The following is a 23,201-nucleotide window of genomic DNA, read 5'->3' as shown; positions in this document are numbered from 1 at the left end:
CTAATAGCAAATGGCTGAAATAGCTAAACCAGTTAAATGGAAGAGTTACCTCATACCTCTGGTCATGTAGTGTATATGCCAGCAACACACACACACACACACACACACACACACACACACACACACACACACACACACACACACACACACACACACACACACACACACACACACACACACATTTAGTGTTTCCATGTTTTATGGGGACTTTCCATAGACATAATGAATTTTATACTGTACAAACTGTATATTCTATTCCCTTATACTAACCCTACCCCTAAACCTACCCATCACAGAAAACTTTCTGCATTTTTACATTTTCAGAAAACATCACTTAGTATGATTTATAAGCTGTTTTCCTCATGGGGACCAAAAAATGTCCCCACACGAACAAGGATTTCAGATATTGCCATCCTTATGGGGACATTTTGTCCCCATAATGTAGGGTTTACCAGGCCACACACACACACACACACATACTGTATTACACAAATAGACAGCCTCACACATATACATTAAACAAAGCCAATAAAGCTCTTATAAGCGTGAGCTAAGAGCACTTCCTGGTGCGGAGTGTCTGTATTTGGAGCTTTTGAGAGCACAGCAGATGCAGTGCAGAGAGATTAAAGGAGGCAAAGAGAGGAGAGAGGGATGAGAGAATAGGGAATGAGAGAATGATTTATTTAACTGCTTTGTAGATGACTGAGGAGAGTCGGCGAGTGTGTGTCCTTCTTTCCTGCCAACTTTCACTTCTTGCCTCTCTTGAACATTGAATAGGTCTTCCATTTCTTTGTAGTATTTACTCCTTTTATGTAAATTTTTATCTCTGTATTTTTCCCCACTCTAATCACACATCCATCTGTCGCATTTGATTCAATTCAGTTAAATTCAAAGTTCAGGTACGTTCAGTTCGCTCTCTCTCCCTTTGACGCTGTATCATGTCAACATATTCATGCGCATTTGGATTGGCACCATCTGTTGAGGGCCTCTGTTGATAAATGAGGTGTCGTGAGCAGGTGAGCCCTGAGGTTCCCCGGCGACCCCTTCCCTTCTATTTCTTCTTCCTCAGAACCCACGCACATTTCTTTTACATCATCACAACCAGCACTAATGCAGAAAAATTGGCTCCTAAAAACTTCCCAAGACAACTGCCATTAGAAGTCATTAGTTGAGAGCGCACTGCATAACTACAGTACCATAACAATCTGGCTCAACCATGTCAATCCAAGGGGCTATATCGTAGTATGTACATTACAACCTGAAATAGATTATTTGAATAGCAGTATACTGTAAAAGGTAAAAGTAAGTCAAGTGTTAAAAATAATGACCTGTTGTTATCATTTGTAAATGAATGCCGATCAGACATGATCTGTCACTCATAAACCGCTATGTTCACTTAATATGAAATTATGTTTTGCTCTGTTGCCAGTAGGTCCTGCTGTTTTGTTGCCATGGCAGTCAAGCTGCCACAGAACCTGACTATAATATTCTGCAATGCAAATGTAACTGTGTCCCACTCAACACCCTGACTGGGCAATGTTGCGGGAAAAAAATCATATCATGATATATTGTGTAACTTCACAGAGAATTTCATTAGCACTGCAAACAGTTCTCTTACAATTTGCAAAAAAAAAACTTAATAAAAAATCTTTATAAGCATTTAATCTAAGGAAAACAACTGTATTAATTAGTAATTTACCCATTTAAATGTTTTACATTTCAGTAAATATTGAAATTACATACATTCCTCAGTGGAATTAATTATACTGGAAAGAAGCCAGAATCTGGTCATCTCACAAATGGATTTGGAAAATAATTGACAACAAAAATAAAGCAAGCAAAATATGAGGTAAAATAGTGAGTATAGCTGTCATATTTCTGAAGTGAATGTAAAGTCAAGCGAAAAGTGAGATAAAACATAACCTATGGGTTTTCATACTTTTTTTGATGCCAATTACCCACAAATGTCAAGATCCCATTGTCTTGAAATATTAAGGTAGCTTCATATTTTCATGTTATGAAGACCCATTCATAGTGCTGTGTGGAAAAAAAGCGTGATCTTGCACTGTATCTACACAACAAAAGCAAATAGAACCCATTATAATCAGTGATGATACACTGGATGTGGCGTGGCACATCTTATGATCCATTCTATTTTTTCATGTACTCCAAGCGTACGTGCTACTTCTGACACGAAGAACAACTGGATTTGCAATGGTCGCTTTGTTAAGTCAAGCCTCAAGCTGTTGCAACACTGCAGCAACTGTCGCATCTGGTGTAGACAGTGTTTTTGTCACATATATTTAGTCATTTGTTGGTTTAGTTTCATTTTCATGGACTTTGAGTTTGTTTATCATCAGTCACCTGGTCCCTTAGTTTAAGTTTCCCGCTCTTATCGATTACCATGGCATTTCATTTGATCATCACATCTTTTAGTTAATTATCATGGTATACTTAAGTTCCTGTGTTTCCTCAGTTCATGTTTGGCTATTGTTTGTAGACATGCTGTTACACTGTGTTGGATTATCTGAGTTTATTCTTTTATTAAATACCTTTGTATTGGAACTTTTGACACACCTTCGTCTTTGGACTCCTTAAACTGTGACAGTTATATAATACTGTTTTTTATTTTATTTTTATTAATAGTTTTATTAAAGGGGTCAAATTATGCCCTTTTACGAAGTCTTGATTTTGTTTTTGGGGTGTACTAGAATATGCTTTCATGCTTAATTGTTAAAAAAACAGACATTTTTCACGTATTGTAGGCAGGCCTAATGCTTAGAGAGTCGGACTTGTAACCCGAAGGTTGCAGGTTCGAGTCTCAGTACTGGCTGGAAATGTAGGTGAAATGAACAGCGCTCTCTTCCACTTTCATTACCACAACTGATGTACCCTTGAGCAAGGCACTGCTCTGGGTCTGTGTCCACGGTGAGTGTGTGTGTTTAATACTTACTGCTGGTTGGGTGAAATGCAAATTCCAGGTATGGGACACTATCACATTTGGCGTCACGTCATATTTTACATTATTACAGCACCTCTCTCCCCTATCTGGCTCAAACTAGGGCTGCAGCTATCGATTCTTTTTGTAATCGATTAATCTAGCACTTAATCGATCGATTAATCGAGTAATCGGATGTTTTTTTGTGTGTGTGTTTTATTAACAGAATAGTTATATTAAACTTGTGTATATTTCAGTTAAAGCTGTTATAAGTTATATACTATAGGTTATATAGTATGCAAGTTACAATATCAAAGCTATCTCATATGTGAATTTTCCTTTAAGATGTTATAATATAACCACTCTAAGCATCTACGCATATTTGTGTATTCTGGTAGTTTAACGCTGAAGAAGAGCTGTAACGTGACTTGTTGTTGAACACGCAGTAAAAGCTGAGGCACTTTTGGTTCCGTGCGTTTTAACTGAAAAATGAGTACTCCGAATCTTTATTAAAAACCAACAGGCTGGGGACTTTAATTTTTTGTTGTTGTCTGTATTTGGCAGACGTGAAATACAAACAAGGTCTCGCAAATACTGCAATACAAAATTTGTTCCTCCATCACGTACAGTGTGTACAGTGTACTGTGTATGCATGCTGAAATGATTGTTGCGTGGCTACATAAAAGTTTAAGCATATGTGATGCATTGCTGCAGTTGTCTGACTGGCGTGTGTGTGTGTGTGTGTGAAGGGGTTCTTTTTTTAGGCTATACTCTTGCAATTGAACGTGATAGTTACGTTTACTACTTAAAAATGTCATCAAAGCTAAAAATCATATCTAGTCAAACCGCATCACGACATCGCTACAAATACAGTATGGGATTAAAATCAGCGAACATCAATAGGCTTAGACTACGTTACCTTGTTTCAGCGAGTTAAGTGTATTAAGTACTAAGTGTGTAATGATCCCACACTTTAGACAATTTCTGCCGTTTATTTACCTATTTATTCTCCGCCATCGCGCCAACTAAATTCAAAATATATGCTTCCTGAACAGGAGGTCTGTGTGAATAAACGGTCCGTGTGAAACAATCAAATCCCTGCGTCGCGCGTATAGTGCGCGTCATAGGAATTTAACGAGGCTTCGAGGCAGAGTTTTTGCCTCGAGGAATTTTTGTAATCGGGTAACTCGAGGAATCGTTTCAGCCCTAGCTCAAACGCATCAATAGTTCCTGTTTCGATGAAGCCCCCCTTTTCGAAGTACGAAATGTGCTGCTATTGGTTAGCTGGCCCAGTGTGTTGTGATTGGCACTGCGTGTTCGGAAGATATCAAACCATAACCGCGAGTTTCATCTGCTCAGGTGTAATTATTAAGGATGACGTCAATTTCAAACCAATTCAAGCCTGATTCAGACTGTTAACAAACAAGAGGATATTACAGAATGGATTTCATGCACTGACTTTACAAGCACTAATTTTACAGGACGTTTCAGAGTGGTATGTTTTTTTTGTGTAATTTTCTTATTTTAGATACGTTATACACCATTTAATCATGATATTTGTAAGAAAACTATGGCGATACAAACAGTAATCGATCACAAAACCATGGTTCATTTTTCTAAGGGGCGGTGAACAGCCTTACAAAACTTAAGCGAGAGCTTATAAAAGCTATGTTAGCTATAAGGCGAGTGGAGGTAAAGCTTTGCCCTTTGTTTACATCAGCAACTACATAAAACTTATAATTGGAACTGTTAATAGAAACACGTCTACAAATAATAAAACATAATTACAAGTTGTGATCCACAAACAACAGATTGGTTCTGGAAGCTGTTCTCCGTAAAATGTGCAGCACACAGATAAACGCTAGGGTTATAATGTTCAGGAACAGTGTTTAAAATCAATTTTTACCACTCTCATCAGCCTTAGGATGGTCAAACAAATGAGTTTTGCAAACGGGGTGGACAAAACAGCGTCTCTTTGACATAGCGACAACACTGTCTTCTCAAATGCAGCTCAACTAGGCCTCGTCCCCTTTTATGTGTATTCTGTGGGTGGGGATTATTTAAATGAGTAACATTATGACATAACAAAGGACGGGAAAAATGTGTTGTAGTCCAACAGCAACATTACACATTAACAAAAGATGAAACATTGAAAAAGCATAATTGGACCCAATAGAACAGTAGAACTATTGTAATTCACAGTAGTTACACTTCATTTATAAGGTGACGTAGTTACTGTACATTGTACGTACTCAAATAAGTACACATTAATTAACTGCATGTACTTACTATAGAGTTACGGTTGGGGTTTGGTTTAGGGTTAGTTACTTGTAATAATGCATAATTTACTGTAATAACTATAGTAAGTACATGTAGTAACATAACTATGTCACCTTAAAATAAAGCGTTAACCAATATTATTGGCCTGTAAATCAGCCTTGGTGGTTTCCAGTTTGAAAACAAAATATTATAGTATTGGTTGTTTATTGATAGTCCTGTGTTTGAGGTAGATGCTGTCCCAGGACCTCAACAGACAATTTCTTGATTGACTACACTAAACCAGAATCAACATCTAAGCAATTATATGGGCTGGATCAAAACTTGCCCATTTCCATGTTTAATCATATTTAATAAAAGCTTTGATCCAAACTGGTATGCATGTTTCTGGCCATAATGACAAGCTAGACACTGATGAAGATGTAGTCATCATAAAGACTGCTGCTGCTGCTGATATACTGTATCAAAAAATCAAATGTGTTACACAACATCAATCCTTACCCCAGGCTAATCAATATGAAATGGAGAATTCTGGAGAAACTCCCCAAACTCAGCATTCTCTTTGGTCCTCCAGTCCACCATTTATTCTAATGCTTTGAAATAATTATCAAATAGAATGAAACTTTGTTGCCAAAGTAGCGGGAAGTAAATTTGACACAGGAATCTTAAATAGACCGTGTGAAATGAGTGCTTCACTGTAAGAGCATAATTCAGATTTGTGTAAAAGCCTTTATGTTGCAGATGACCTTGCAGTGACTTTTCGCACCTGAAGCTTTCTGAACGATCCAAGGTTATATCTCACATTTGCAGACTGACAAACGTGACGGCTACATTGTCTTTGGGCAATGGCAGATTGACCTCAGCAGGAGCGAAATGACAGGCCCTTCCTGTTCTCCTCCCTCCCTCTCTTTCTCATTCTTTCATTTCGTTTTGATCCCTTCATCCTGGCGATAAGCTCCACCTTTCAGTTTTCATTTCTGACCCAAATAGCAGGCTCCTAGTGGGTGCTGCTCCAGTAACGCTGGCCAGCCTCTTTGATGCTGCTCCAGAACGTCAGCGCAAAGCTCGTCACTTCAACTCCAAGCTCTTCAGTTGCCCAAAAGCAGCTCTGTTTTTCATAACCATATCATCCCCATTGCTTAGCATTATCCTATATACTCCTTTCATTCAGAATGCCCATAATACTCAGCTTTATCTCACTCTCATACCTCCATGTTGACTCCATCAGCAGGCATTTCAGTCGGTGAGGAAAGCCCTGATTGTGATTAACGATCTATGACTATTTGTCTCTCTGTTAGCTAGGAGGATACTGAAATGGGATGAGAGAATTCACCCCGGGACAGCCGAGGTTCCCACCACTCATCCACACGTGAGGGAGAGAAGGAGAAGAGAAATTTACCTTGAATGGCAAAAAGGGAATAAAAAAAATGATGCACCATTTATGTACGAGTGAAAAAAGAGGTCAGATTTAATTTAAAAATTGGCTCCCATTCCTCATTTCTACAGATGAAAGCTCATAAATGAAAAAGCCTGGCCTAACGCCCGGTATGGAAATATAAAAGTTATGAATAATGCTTCTGTCTCAATCACCAGGTCTGTTTTAATAAGGCGGATTAGTACAGAACAGCACCTGCTCAGAAGAATGTGTTGCTCTCAGGCAGACAAACCCAGGGGAGGGTCTTGAGTTTCAGAGGTGGGTTCCTTTCCCTGGTCCCTCACTGAGGAACCTTGTTCCTGCAAGTGGCTTTAACGGTAGAAAATCGGTCTAGGTCATTAGAGGTGGTCGTGCCTGCGCCTCCTCCGCTGTGGCCACTGCCTCAGAAAGAAAGCTGGTGATTTACAGACTGTTCGTAATCATGAAATGGCTCCTTTGTTAATGAAAATGCCCATAGATCCATACAGAGCCTTCTGCAACTATCATTCACTGGTAAATATGGGCAGTAAGTGAGCCACAACCGAGTCAACAAGCTGTAAAAATTAACGAATTGAGTCAAAACACACGTCTTGAATGATAAAATCAGCATATCTGGCGTCATGTACGTTGACAAGAGCTGTACATCAGTGACTGATGTTGGACAGAAAGGACTATAGACATTTACATGCCTACTTCAGCGCAAATCTCTAAGGTCAAGAAGTTTGCAGCCCTGCTGTTCTTTACATGAAAGAGGTTCAGTTTGTTGTCCCTACTGCCTTCAAGTTCCTCTAAACACATTTATATTAAACAAGTCAATATCTCTTTCTCTCTCAACCTATAGTTTCTCCTACAACCTGCTTTTTCATCATTTAGTTGATTAGAGAGTGAATGTCGATGGCTTCCTATATTGTCCCGCAATGTTTCATCCATTGAGGTATGGCCTGTTAACCAATTCATTATCCAATTTGTTTTTCACATGCAGATTGATTCCACCCAGTGCACTACTTATCAATCTCATTGTGATGAAGATCATTTCACCAAGTACTGGGGCAAGAAAACAGGCCAGCTTTGTCTAATCCATCCATCCATCCATCAACTTATCAATTCAGCAATTTATTCATCTATCCATTCACTCTTCCTTTTATTTTGTCCTTCTGTCACTTATCACCCTGACTAGCTTTGTATTGAGTAAGGTTGCAACGACTAATCAATCAAATTGATAAACAATAATGATTGCAATGATGACAAGGAATTTAGACTTAATTTAAAAAAAAAGTAGTTCTACGGAAAAAAACTACAAAAATGGCAGAGATCACAACTAGGGTTGCCACCTGTCCCTTAGAATATGGAATCGTCCCGTATTTGTGAAATAAACAGCGCAAATTTTGAATCAATAAGGGTTTGTCCCGTATTTCTCAGTTGTCAAAAAGCAGTTTGTTAATCAGCTCAATAATGTTCTGATTGATTACGTTTTCATATGCTGCCTATGCCCATTTGTTAAGAAATAATGTTAGAATGTAAATTAATTATATCCATACATTATGGTATGATTTGTTTATTACGGTTAAGGTACACAGTCAGACACAAGTCATGCATTTTTTAAATAGGAAATAACAGAGAGATATATTTAACAGATATTTAATAATAAAAATGTGCTTGTGTGAAGAAAATAACTTATGCTTAACAAATCTAGAGAATTTCATCCTTTAACACTAAAGAATTAACAACAGGTCTGAATACATAAATAAAATACATAAATAGATTTTCTTACCAATAATAAAAATAGTGTAATAATTAAATTTAGAAATGTTTGTAGATTATAGGTTATTTATGTGTGGTATCACTGTTTGGATGGTGTTACATGTTTTAAAGACAAACAGCAACTCAGTGTTGCACGGAATGAAAAGAAGTACACTTATAAAAAAAAAAAGTAGGCCTAACATATTCCAATATTGAACACTACTACTTCTGGTCTACTGATGTTTTTGATGTTCAAGATCCTTTGCTAAAGTCTCCTGCTGTCACGGAGCGCTCAGCGATGCCTCCTCCTGGTTGCATCAGATCTCTCTCTCTCCTGCGTACTAGGACGGCATTTCCCATCTTCCTTCCCTGCTCATCATCTCCTGATTATCCCCCCATTATTGCATTAGTATCACCTGTTCCCCATCTGCTCCCCTTTATCTGGACTGTTCTGTTCATTGTCTTTTTGTGACATTGTCTTTTTGTGACAAGACATGTCTTGATTTACCCTCAAGCTATCTCTGACCCGTTTTCTCGTGCTTGCTTGTATATTTTGACTTGGACTTATCTGCGAGCTGTTTTTGAGTTTTATGTCTGCTGTTCTATGCTGGCTCACCTGTATCAATAAACTACTGCAGATGGATCCAAACGCCTCAGCCTCTTCGTCACAGAAGACTTCACCGAAACAGGATCCAGCAGATTTCCATCGACTGGCCTCAGAGGTATCCACTCAAGCTAATGTGCTGGCCACTCATCAGCAACAGTTGGCAAAGTTGCCAAATCTCACAGAGGAACTCGTGAGATCAGTCCGAGCCTTATCTCCGCCGAGCGCGGCTGATAATCAAGCCTCGAGTCCAGCTGCATCTGCTCCCGCTCCACCTGACGTGAGTAACAATTCAAATCATCCCATGTTATCCCTTCCTGAGAAGTTTGATGGCTCACCCTCTACCTGTAGGGGATTTTTGTTGCAGTGCAGCTTGTATTTTGACCAACAGACCAAGTCCCTCTCCACTGATGAGAGCCGCGTTTCTTTCATGTGTTCTCTGCTCACCGGCCGGGCTTTGGAATGGGCCACTGCACTCTGATATGGAGGTCGGTTCGCTTTCCCCTCTTATAATGAGTTTTTGACCCTATTTAGAGAAGTGTTTGAGCATTCTGCGGGAGGGAAGGATCCTGGAGAATTATTGCTCACGTTACGCCAGGGAAATTCGACCGCAGCTGACTACACTCTCTTGTTTCGGACCCTCGCTGCCCAGGCCGGATGGGGGGAGGAAACTTTAAAGCTCCTGTATCGCAAGGGACTCAGCCCGGAGCTCCAGGGAAAACTGGCGTGCCGCGACGACGGTAAATCATTGAGTCAAATTATGGAGTTCGCCATCCGCCTCGACAACCTAATTCGCGCCCCGACGCACACCTATCAGATCCAGTCTCTTCGAGGGTGCTTTCCCCAATTCTGAGTCGGAGCCCATGCAGATTGGTTACACTCGCCTATTTATGGCGGAGAGAGAGAGGAGGCGCCGTAATCGTCTCTGCATGTATTGCGGCGAGGCGGGACATCTGAGGGCGACCTGTCCGGTTAATCCAGCACTCAAGAATTCCACTGCGGTGAGTCTGAATCACTCTTCTAACTTATTCTCTGTGGATTGTTCCTTAAAATTTAACGGATAAACTTTAGACATAAAAGCCCTGATCGATTCTGGAGCTGCAGGGAAATTTTATCGACTTTGCTTTTACTAAAACTCATCGTGTCTCTCTCCTCCTGTGAGTCTGGTGTGACGGTGGAGGCGCTGGACGGGCGCCCCCTAGGCTCTGGAGAGGTGCAATGCACCACACAACCCCTCACGATCTGTTTCGGGACACTGCATTCTGAATCTATCCAGTTTTTCACGATCCACTCACCCATGCATCCTATTATCTTGGGGCTTCCATGGCTAGAGAGACATAACCCCCAAATTTTCTGGTCTGACAGGAGAATATCCCGGTGGTCCACGTTCTGTCAGACCAATGCACAGCCGCTGTCCAAGGTTCTGATCTCCACAGCGCTGCTCTCAAGGGAGTAGATTTTCAGAAAATTCCCACCGAATACCACGATCTGGCTCTGGGAGCTTCTCACCTCCCTGTTCACCGCACTGGGAACTGTGCCGTCGAGCTCTTGCCTGGGGCCGTACCACCACGTGGAAGGGTTCACCCGCTGTCACAACCTGAAACTGAGGCCATGAGGGCATACATAGATGAAAAGCTGGCTAAAGGTTTTATTACTCCCTCCACATCTCCGGCTTCCGCCGGGTTCTTTTTCGTTAAGAAGAAGGATGGGGGTCTTCGGCCGTGCATTGACTATCGTGGTCTTAATAAGGTGACAGTCAAATACCGCTACCCCCTTCCATTGGTTCCAGCAGCCCTGGAGATGCTCCGTACTGACACCTACTTCACTAAGCTGGACCTGAGGAACGCATACAACTTGATTAGCATTCGGAGTGGTGACGAGTGGAAGACGGCGTTCTCCACTACATCTGGGCACTACGAATATCGGGTCATGCAGTTCGGCCTTTCCAACAGTCCTACTGTTTTCCAAGCTTTTTTAAATGATATTTTCCGGGACATGTTATATCAGAGAGTTATTGTTTACATTGATGACATTTTGATTTATTCTGATTCCTTTGAGGAGCATGTCCAGGATGTTCTTGCGGTTCTCAAGCGCCTGATCGATAACCAGCTCTATGCCAAGCTCTCCAAGTGCGAGTTTCACCTGACACGTATCTCCTTTCTGGGCTATATCATCAGTGCGGATGGAGTTCTGATGGATGACAGCATGGTCAGAGCCGTGGTGGATTGGCCCCAACCTTCCTCTGTTAAGGAGCTGCAGCGCTTTTTGGGCTTTGCCAACTTTTACCGCAGATTCATCCGCAATTTCAGTGTAGTCGCTGGCCCTCTCACATCGCTGCTTCGAGAAGGGGGCAAATATTTTAAATGGACGGCGGATTGTACTCCGGCCTTTGATCTACTTAAGGAGAGATTCACTTACGCTCCTATTCTCCGTTACCCAGATCCTGAGAGGGAGTTTATCGTTGAAGTGGATGCATCGAGCACAGGAGATGGGGCTGTTCTGTCTCAGCGGAAGGGAAGTCCGGCTAAGATGTTCCAATGTGCTTTCTTCTCTCGCAAGCTTATATCGGTGGAGCGCAATTATGACGTGGGTGATCGCGAACTCCTGGCCATGAAGGCTGCCTTTGAGGAGTGGAGGAACTGGCTGGAGGGAGCTCGCCAGCCCAGCCTTTCACTGTGCTCACTGATCACAGGAATCTTGAATACATCAGGTCAGCTAAGCGTCTAAATGCTCGCCAGGCTCGCTGGTCACTGTTCTTCTCAAGATTCGATTTCAAGATCACCTACAGGCCGGGCTCCCAGAATGGCAAAGCTGACGCCCTGTCTCGCCAGTTTGACGGTCCTTGTGAGGAATCGAAACCTGAACCCATTGTTCCATCTCCTCTGATCGTGGCTCCGGTTCAATGGGACATCATCTCTGAGGTCACTGCGTCTCTAAGTAGTCATCCTGCTCAACCAGAGTGTCCCGCCGACCGTCTCTTTGTTCCAGCCAGACTCCGCCACCGGGTGCTACAGTGGGCCACCAGAACCAGCAGGACTGGAGTCGCTTTCTGGCCTGGGCAGAGTTTGCCCAGAATTCCTTGTTAAAGCCTGCCACTGGTCTAACACCCTTTAAATGCGTTTTAGGTTTCCAGCCACCACTCTTCCCGTGGGCCGGGGAGCCCTCCAACCTCCCAGCAGTAGACGCATGGCTCCGGCGCAGTGAGGCCACCTGGGATGCTGCTCACGTTCACTTACAACGCGCCATCCGCCATTTTCAGCACCAGGCGGATCGGAGGAGGCATGAGGGTCCCAGGTATCGACCCGGCCAGTGGGTGTGGCTCTCTGCGCGAGATTTCCGTCTCAAGCTCCCGAGCAGGAAACGGTCTCCTCGCTTCGTCGGGCCATTCAAGATCCTCTGCCAGATAACACCAGTTTCTTTTCGTTTAGCTCTCCCTGCTCATTACAAGATCTCACCCACATTTCATGTGTCCCTTTTCAGACCCGCTATTCTCCCCAGGAAAGAGAGAAGTCTGGAGGAGGCCGCTCCTGTGCAGACTCCCCCCATTGAGGTGGACGGCGCTGAGGCTTACCCGGTGCGAGAGGTCCTGAACTCCAGACGTCGCGGCGGGGTGTTACAGTACCTTATCGACTGGGAGGGGTACGGCCCCGAGGAACGCTCCTGGCTCAGGTCCCAGGATATCCTGGACCCTGCATTAATCACTGCTTTTCACCGAGGCCACCCAGATCGACCTGCTCCAAGACCCCGTGGTAGACCCCGCCGACGACCAGGTCCTCGCTTCCGGAGCCGCTCGCACGGGGGGGGGGGAGGTTGGGGGGGTGGGGGGTGCGGGGCTCTGTCACGGAGCGCTCAGCGACGCCTCCTGGTTGCATCAGATCTCTCTCTCTCCTGCGTACTAGGACTGCATTTCCCATCTTCCTTCCCTGCTCATCATCTCCTGATTATCCCCTCATTATTGCATTAGTATCACCTGTTCCCCATCTGCTCCCCTTTATCTGGACTGTTCTGTTCATTGTCTTTTTTTGAAAATTTGACGCTATCACGCTATCTCTGACCCTTTTTCTCGTGCTTGCTTGTATATTTTGACTTGGACTCTGTACTCGTTTGTGAACCTCAGCCGCCGGCCCTGACCTTTGCCTGTTTAAACCACTATTCTTGGATTGCCCTTATCTGTGAGCTGTTTTTGAGTTTTTTGTCTGCTGTTCTATGCTGGCTCACCTGTATCAATAAACTACTGCAGATGGATCCAAACGCCTCAGCCTCATCGTCACACCTGCACTATATATATTTTTTCCAATCAAATTGAGTATTTGTTTGAGTATCAATGCATTTGTTTTTAATTTATAGAGAATAAGTTATGGATCTGTTAATTTAATAAGTTAATAAAGTATGGTTAACATCTCACATACATCTCCGACGAAAGGCAATTTTTTTTGTGGTCTCATTGTCACACTTTGTTAACGTTGTTTGTGATAGAGAGTGATTGCATCTATTCACACTGATTTCAATAGCAGATAGCTTATTATAATGTCCATTGGTACTGATCTTAGTACTTTCCTGAAAATATGTTTTGAGTTATGATATACCACCATTGGCATACCTTCGGGCCTGTGGTCATTGTGGCCCCGAGGGCTTTGGGCCCCGCTGCAGCAGGCGTCCTTTATTTTTTTGTATTGAAGGTGGCAACCCTATTCACAACATTTATTTTACTTTTACATCCATCAAAACAGTTTCTAACTACAAGTAAGCAGTTATTTGACTGCTTTGATTTGTTAAACTTTAAATACTTGGATACCATGGATCATGCTTGTCAATCAAACAGAGAAAAGGTTTTCACATTAAAAGGACACATTTCAGGACATAATAAATGTTCACATTAAATGTTCACAAGGTTTTCACATTTATTCACATTTCAGGACATAATAAAAAAAATCATCTGGTACTTGGCAGGTCTTAAAATTAGGTAAATACAACCCCGGTTGAATAACAACACATGACATATTACACCGTGTCATTATTAATAGTACACCTTTTGATTTAATTGCTTGTATATATATCAGTGGCGTGCAGTGGTATCCTGAAATGAGGAGGCAGTTTCTTTTATAAATCAAATTTAAATGCATAACTCAGTTACAATTAATTAAATTTTTCTGTTATATAAACATTATTATCTATTTATTAAGACCAAGTATAAATGTCAACAAGTTAGTGTTTTTAAGCATTTTTACATTTATTCCAAAATAATAACAATTTAAACAATATATTTTATTTGTGAACTGATGTCCAGCTGCTCTTTCTAATAGTCAACTTATTTTCAGATCATCAATCATCAAGCTTGGTAAACACGATCATAGGCAGAATTTATCACGTGAACCAATCATAGCTTTAACTTTAACTGCTGGTGTCGTGCAGTTGGACAGTGTTACTTTAGAAAACCCAAAGTAATTTATACACCTTTTAATGTCATACAACTAGAAAATTGGCAAAGCATGGAGAGATTGAAGAAATTCAATAATACACAAAACTAGTTCATATCTGTCGTTTTCCTCTCAGACCTTTAGCGCAAAGAGTAACCTTTTAATGCAGCTGCACAATTACACATTCTTCCTCCATGATTTTACTTTTTAATACAGCTGGCACAAGAAGAGAGAGTAAGTGAGAAACATGGTATCTTTGCAGTGGCATCTGGGGACTGGCGCAGCCATTAACTATGTGAGAGCGAGAAGGCCTTAATGAAGTGAACTGTGCTCTCAGAGTTAATGAGAGAGTGAACTCACCACTAGAGCAGTCCAGTCCTCCCCAGCCTGGCTCACACTGACACGTATCAGGGGACACACACCGACCGTGGGCACACTCTTCGGTACATCGTGCTATCAGAGATAAAAGAACAGAAAATAATGCATTAAATAAACCTGGCAGAAATAGACAAATATTCTAGTAAAACACTTTGCAGAGAATGATTGTGGTTTGAGATCATTCCCAAACACAAATAAGGCATTGTGTGCATCTTGCATACGACAGAAACGTGAATAAGCACAGGATGCGGTACAGACACGGTAGGTCTGTGCCCTCCTGTAAGACATTATTTAGATGGCCGCAAATGTCTGCTGATATGCTGATATGGAGGATAATGACTGCGCTGGCTATTTTCCAAAGATGGCTGTCACCGATGCCTCCTCGCCAGAGCAAAGCCCTTAGCCACACGTTTAAAACGCTCACTCTGACCACATGCTAAACAATTTCCTAAGAGATTGAGCCCTTGGTCAACATCTCGTGAACCGGTTGTTCCATGCAAAATTAGCCGACGTAAGCAGCCACAGCCGCAAGGAAACAAGCTGTAAATCCCTCCAAATTTGATCAGCCTGCACTTTGCCACAATGCTCTAAGACAGCGCCAGCCAGCCTTCATGCTGTTTACAAAGTGTACAGTTTTCTTGATCATTCCTATTGAACAGCACAGCATCGAATTGATTGTCTATAGCATTAGTATTCCTGCCTGGGACCTCTCATTCGGTCAGATATTTGGATTTGGACAAATAATAAAATGACCTACTTGGATTTTTTTATTTTTGACTTTTTTTATGCTTTTCAGGATGATGAAAAAGATGAATTAGAGGGAAAATATATAGGCGTTAAGTATGAATAATGCTTAAGGGAGTGAAGGTCACCTGGCCAGCAGGACTCAAACCGACAGGCTCTTATCGGAGTCAGGAAACAGTCGACCCCAAAGCTTCTGGAACAATCCACTTTGATTGGAATCAGCAGTGACTCTACAAGTATGGGCGGAAGAGAGCATGTACTACTAGAGATTTTAGCGTGAAGAAGGTAACAAAAAAAAAAGTGTGAGATGCTATTGTGTGTCCTTATCTTTGACCATGAAATATGTGAAGGTTGGTTCGATCAACAACGTAAAGTTAATGTGGCCGGTCATGCATTTTGTTGAAAGAAACCTGATAAACACAATGTGATGACAGGCATTTATCTTGTCCGGCTAATATGCTTATTATGATTCTCTTGGGTAACAGTGAGAGAAGTCTTTCCTAACCACAATAAAACAATGAAACACAATTTCAATTAAACACAAACTGAAAATTTAATGAATTCAGATTCTCATAAAGTGTTATGTAGTAGTATAGTGGAGTGTGTGTTAATCTGAATAAATCAATTCAAGGGATTGTTGGGACTTCTCCCCCCTTTATACTTCAATGTGTTCCTCTAAACCGCACAAGAACCACTCAGTAAAGAGCGATATTTCAAGTTCTGTCACGTTCACGGGAGCCCTGAACTATGACACAAATCTTAAATGTCAACACCTCGGGAACAGTGAATTATTTTGGTGCCCACACATTTTGTGGTGCTTATGATAATCTGCTTTTTTCCAGTAAATTGTTTTGAAATATAACTATACATATTTATACTGAGGGGAAGGGGACAAATTTATTTTTTTTATTCAAGGGAATCTTCTTAAGTAACAAAAAATAAGTTTTTATGAATTTAGAATGCACTGTATATGAATGGTCCATAAACTAAATTATGGGTGGAAATATATACATATAAACATACATACAGTCCCGGTTAAAAGTTTGGGAATATTACGATTTTTTAATGTTAAAGATTTGATAACTGCATCGGGCTGAAACTAGCAAAACACACTTGCATCGCGCTTGGCGCTGCCTTGTACCAGGTGTATGATAGGGTCCTTAATCTCAGTAAGGCTGCATTTATTTGATATAGTAAAAAATATAGTAAAAACATTAAAATTTAAAGTAACTGGTTTCTATTGTAATATATTTTAAATTGCAATTTATTCCTGTGATGGCAAAGCTGAATTTCCGCATTACTCCAATCTTCAGTGTCACATGATATTTCAGAAATCATTCTAAGGCATAAAAAAAAAAGTTTGGTTCCGGTTGGATAGTGGATAGCAAGTGATAGAAAGGAAATTATTCATATTATTTTTCTAGTTTTTATTTACAGTAGCGATGGAAAAGCTACTCTATTTTTTCATAACATAGCCTACCTATACATGTACTCTACCACCTTGTGTGTCCCAGCATGTTACACACAAACACACGCTGATTTTAAATGTGTGCACGGGGGCAAACGGGACGTCAGACGTCTCGTGAGTTCAGTGTTGGAAAGATCAGTTGTTTTAACCATTCATTAAAACGAATCGATTCAAATGAGTCATTAGTTCGCGAATTGGACGTGTCATTATCGGACGTGTGCGCGTTGTGTGATTATCCCGGCGGTTAGGACATCCCACAAGATTTGTGTCATCATCACAGAAAACATTTCATCACTGGATAGTTTTTTCTTTTATTTAAAGTGTGGTTTATATGTCAGCTGAATGTGTGGAACGCTTTGCAGAGAAGATAAGGCAACGTATTTTAGCACAATTCCCACCCAGTGGTAATTCAGGAAAAAATAAATCTCCGAATGCTCCGCATGAAACTTTAGTCTTCCGACCTTGACATCGTGTCGATTTATTTTCATTAATATGTGCGAGGGAGAGAGAGCAAGACAGTGCTTAGTTTTGAGACGGTGAAGCCTATACTTTTCGCCTGGCACCGCAGAGAGAGTGCGCGCGCGCGACCGGGGCTCTCTCTCTATCTCTGCTCGTTCAGTTCATGCGCCCTGTCACAAGCGCAGCAGTGCATCTACATGACAACAACGATGTGTGAATGCCAGTGGCTGCCTCTTTTGTTCGCATTGCTGGAGGACAACAGGCTATACAAATACGGTGCTGTTTGTACAAAAACATAAATTATAGTTCGCCTCAAAGTTTTTTATTTGTGTATTTATTTAATTTGCATTATTTCTTCCCCAAGCTCATAAAATAAATTTGGGTCGCACATATATTGACAGGGTCGGTCGGAAACCGGAACCAAACTAATTTTTTTCTTATGCCTAATATGCTGATTTAGTGCTAGAGAAACATTTCTTTTTATTATTAATGTTAAACACAGTTGTGCTGCTTAATATTTATTTTTTCAGGATTCTTTGATAAATAGAAAGTTCAAAAGAACAGCATTTATTATAATTTTTTAAAAATATATTTAATTAATTTCAGTCTTTTTTGATCAATTTAATGTGCCTTTGCTAAATAAAAGTATTAATTACTTTTCTTCTTCTTTTTTATCTTACTTAATCCGAACTTTGAATGGAAGTGTATCATGATTTAAAAAACAAAAGAAAACTGTTAATTTAAAGTGTAATTATATTTCAAAGTATTACTGTTTTTACTGTGTCATGATCAAGTAAATGCAGCCTTAATGAGATTAAGGGTCTTATCATACACCCGGTGCAATGCAGCGCCAAGTGCGATGCAAGTGTTTTTTGCTAGTTTCAGCCCGAAGCAGTTATCATTTTCACGTCCTGCGCCATGTTGTTTAAATAGCAAATTTACGCACAACCTGCGTACACTCTGCTTACAAACACAGCGACGCGCAGCAGCACACAAAATAACCAAATATAAAAAATAAAAGGATTACAATGTAAAAGAATAATATTGTGTACATAAAGACATGGTGGAATCCAGCTTGTCCCGTATATGGTCTGCTTGCTTGCGTCTACCTCGCGCACAAGCAGATCGTTTGTGCTCTGACATTTAAAGGGAATGGGAGAAGAGACTCTGTTTGGTTTATTTCACGTTATGCCCAAAACACACTCATTACTCACTAAGAGAATAGGGACAACCCTTTTAGACCATGCGCCGCGCACGCCGGCCATTTTTCCTAAACTAGCAAAAGTGCACTTGCACCCTTGCGCTTTAGATCATGCGCTTAGATCGTCGAAATAGGACCCTAAGAGACTTCTTTCAAAAACATTAAGAAAAACGTAATGTTTCCAAACTTTTAACCGATAGTGTGTGTGTGTGTGTGTGTGTGTGTGTGTGTGTGTGTGTGTGTGTGTGTGTGTGTGTGTGTGTGTGTGTGTGTGTGTGTGTGTGTGTGTGTGTGTCTGTGTGTGTGTGGATGAGGCAGGTCTTTCCTTCATTCCTGGCCAGCATGGCTATAGATTATCACTCATTCAGTCTTTGACTGGGCCCTCAATATCGGACATAAGCACAGGAAAGGGGATGGGGAGAGGGAGAATCCCAAATACCCAGAGGATGGTGCTTTGAGCAGAAATGCTCCACACACAGAAAATGCTAAAGCTGCCACTGGCAAATAATGCAGTATGGATTTACACAACACTGAGAACTTGATATTCAAGCATGCCAGTTCTTCACCAGCTTAAGAAAAAGAAAAAAAAAACCTGTAGCATTTTCTGCTGACAAAGACATCAATTTGACTTCTTGAAATCAATGGAGCCATACAACGTGCTCAAAAGGGTGGTTAAAAAAACTCTGGTGATGAAATGATTGATTTTTGTTACAATCAGCAATTTCTGATCAGACAAATGAGAAGAAATGCTAATTTGTCACATCTTTTCATGAAATTAAAATTAATTTATGTGATGTAGGTGAAAGGATAAAGAGTGCCTTTTCCCAAGAGCTGAATTGATGTTCGTGTCTATAATAATTCAGAAAATAGCTCCTGCATTTTAATTAAAATTCAATGAATCTTCTTCCTTCTACACAAGAAAAAGACCATGTCTGCAAGCTCTAGTGAAACATTATGTTTTTCATTTTGATAAAGGGCTAATCTCATTACACAGTGGCGTTATCTTACCTTATAACAATAGAGCTAATTGTAATTGTCATGCATTATTACACTGAATACTCATCTGGCCAAAGAATTAAACATACAGTTTGACAATCAATCATCACATTAAATAATCCAAGTTTATTACTGTATGCATCTTCTATAATGTATTTCTTATATGTACTACTAATATGAACTTATTAATAATAAAACTAAAAAAGATTTTTAAAATCAAACACAGGCAAATGCATGATCTTATCTAATCCATCATAAAAACTAATATGAGAAATCTACTTTGCGATAGATGGTGCATGGGACTTTATTAGAGCAACTAATCCTCCAGCAAGAAGCTACAGCATGCACATAGCATCATTAATACTGCATCACTAACTATTTGAGACTCTTCTGACCAGATGGTGTAAACTGTTTTGGCTCCAAGAGAAGTCATTGCAGCTCAGTATGAGCAAGGTCTCTTCCTCAATATTAAATTCACACATGCAAAACAGTGCTAGTGTTACAGTATTGCAGGAATAAACTCAATGGCTAAAGGTTCTGTGTTAGAAAGCATACAGTCACTACAGAAGATTCTCTTTTAAACCCACTAACAGTTTGGGATTGATAGGTGCAGTACATGCGGGTTAAAGGAATAGTTCACTTAAAAATGAAATTCTGTCATCATTTACTCATTTAAAGTTGTTTTAAACCTGCATGAATTTCTTTCTTCTGCTGAACACAAAGCAAGATATTTTGAAGAATGTCAGTAACCAAACACTTTATGGACCCCATTGGCTTCCATAGTCAAAGGGGTCCATCAAATGTCTGGTTACCAACATTCTTCAAAATATCCTTTGTTTTCAGCAGGAGGACAAAATTCATTCAGGTTTGAAACAACTTGAGGGTGAGTAAATGATGACAGAATTTTAATTTTTAAGTGAACTATGGGCACAGAAAACAACCTGCAAACATGTCACCTTCAAAGTAACTCTGTGTTGGTTTAGGCCATTAATGAATGATGTCTTTAAATGCAGATAATGCACAAGGGGATGATTCTACTAAAAAAGCAGCTCATAAAAGGCACATATGCGAGGATAAACCCTGAGGTGTTTGAGATTTAGAAGAAAAGCAAAGATCCACATATATGTAATGAAAATGGCTTTAATACCTTCTCTTGTCCCTGCGAAGTGAACATAGCTAGTTCTACAAAGCTCTTAATCCTGCCACTGAGAGCAGAAGGATTATATACAGAGCAGATACAGCAAAAAAAAAAAAAAAACCTACCTCCACATAAAATCCACATACCTCTCTAAGGTGTCCAAACGATTGCACAAAAATTATACTTTTTGCTGCCAGCTTACATTCAATGGTCAAATTATACACAGAAATCAAATAAAGTTAGCACAAAAATATGAACTATTGAACTATTTACTAAATGTCTAACAAATAGGGATATGTCCACAAATGAAATAAAAAAGGAAGAATTTAACACTCAATGCAAAAAAAAGGTTGACAAAATCTATTAAAAACAGGAAAAAGGGAGGTAAAACAGCTAACACGCAGCATCTAGTGGTTTACTACTTTTATAAAACTATTACAGCAACATAATCAAAGAAAATGTTCAATAAATAATTGCTTTTTTTAAATAATCACAATAAACAATTCTTCTGTCAAGTAATTCAGTTCATTAGCCTAAAGGTAGACTGTTCATCATGGTTGCATGCAAGGCACAGTAGCATCTTGCTGCATGAACAGAGTGAGAATACAATTGAAGTGCAAATACCGACTATTTTACACTGGTTTCAAACATGGCTCGTCCGATTAAATCTGCTTTTATCAAGAATGTTTTGTTAAACTCCATGTGCAGCCATGTTTTAAACAGCACAGAGGTAATAAACGTAGCTTGAGGTCACTGAGAAAGAAAAAAAAATGCCTACCATCTTCTTCACAGATGGTGTGGTTCCATTACAGCAGCAACTGTTAACATGAAATTGTTGCAGCTATTGTGTGGTAATGAGAACATTATTGATTATTGTCATTGCCTTCCTCCACTCAAACCACCAGACAATGTCAAAACTGATCCCTATCCCAGCTGCACCTAATCCCATGGTTGTTAGTAGTGCCTTCAGGCTACAGACAGAGCTGGACACAATCCCACTCAATAAGGACAGAAACATAAGATCAACTTTATCTTCAACAGACCATGGTCACTCACAATCAGCCATAAAAAGAATTCTTGTTACTAAAGGTCATTGTTGAAACCTCTTCCTTTCTACACTGACCTTTAGTAACGAAAGAACAACATCTGGTGAACAAGCTCTTGATTTACATGAGGGTTACAACACTCAATGTCTTTTTTCTTTTCTTTTTTTTGCTCTTATTGTTCACGATTCAAATTTTCATTCAAAGAAAAAATTCAAGAGGATCATTTGCAATATTAGTATAATTAGTACAGGAATAATACACCAAAATAAAAAAAATCGATCTTCAACTACTCACGCTCATTGTTCTCAGCATTTCTTTATTTTCTTTCTTCTGTGCAATTCAAATTGAAAAAATTTGAAAAATGTTCAGACTTCTCTTCTCCATAGAATGAAAGTGGATGGCAATTAGAGAATCTCACATTTCAAATAAATAAATAAATAAATACATTTATATTATATATAAAATGTACTTTCATTGCATGGAGAGGAGCAGTTTGAACATTCTGCTATAAATAACTCCTTTTGTGTTCTAAGAAAGAAACAGGTCTCGAAAAGTACGATGGTAAGTAAAAAACAGAATTCTAGTTTATAGATTAATGAATTATTTCAAAGCTAAAAAGAGAAACAGTGTGAGAAAACATCAATTAAATCACTGCTTGAAATATCAAATTGCTCAATGCCTGCTGTCAAGAGAGCAAGGTGTGAAACAGTAAAATTAAAAATGTGCTTGGATCATAAAAAGCGTTTTTCTGTGGCATATGTAAATGACTAAGCTTTTAAAAATCAAACTACAAAGAATGACAATGACGGTCAAGTCCCTGTGACATGATGACAGCAAAACAGCTGCTGGCTCTCATTCTTTTTGATATGGTGAAATTAAAATGAAAATGACTTAGGAATCTTGTGACTTCATAAAACAGCATTGCGGGTTTGTAATCAGCATTTAAACCGACCACAACGTCTGTCTCTTATCTTCATATTATTTAACTGAAGATGATTTTTATGATTCCTGTAGAGCTGGATATCACAGTGGCCCATATTTAGACTTAATGTAGACTGTTAAATATGTTCATTCTCACTGGAGTCCATTTACAACACACAGGCTGAAGAATTACATGACATTATGCGTATTAATGTCAAGATGCTTTAAGAGTGGACATAGAGTTGGCACAGAATACATTTATCACAATCTTACATATTCAGAACCTAAATACACACCACAGGTATAAATTTCATCAGCTTTTAAGCAAACATACAGTAGTCAGTGCTACAAGATGAAGAAAAGCCATCCACCCAGGAACAGACATCCATCAGAAAGCCTGTCCCAACCTCTTGTTAATAATGGCGAGTAGCTGTGAGGACATCAAATCCCATTTGCTCTT

The 23,201-nt window shown here is 40.0% G+C and overlaps 1 protein-coding gene across 2 annotated transcripts in view; it reads right to left on the bottom strand.

Moving 5' to 3' along the window:
* megf11 (multiple EGF-like-domains 11) overlaps positions 1–23,201 on the bottom strand; it is a 130,118-nt gene that overhangs the window by 68,900 nt on the left and 38,017 nt on the right. For both annotated transcript variants that reach the window (XM_077193319.1, XM_077193320.1), the window contains exon 6: positions 14,751–14,843. In XM_077193319.1, coding sequence (XP_077049434.1) covers positions 14,751–14,843 — 93 coding nt within the window. The remainder of the gene's footprint in view (positions 1–14,750; positions 14,844–23,201) is intronic.

Source organism: Siphateles boraxobius, unplaced genomic scaffold, assembly GCF_051911475.1.
Source record: "Siphateles boraxobius isolate OS27281-9 unplaced genomic scaffold, OSU_SipBor_1 31, whole genome shotgun sequence".
In the NCBI taxonomy this organism is placed as follows: Eukaryota; Metazoa; Chordata; class Actinopteri; order Cypriniformes; family Leuciscidae; genus Siphateles; species Siphateles boraxobius.
This window is presented reverse-complemented; position numbering and strand designations above follow the sequence as displayed.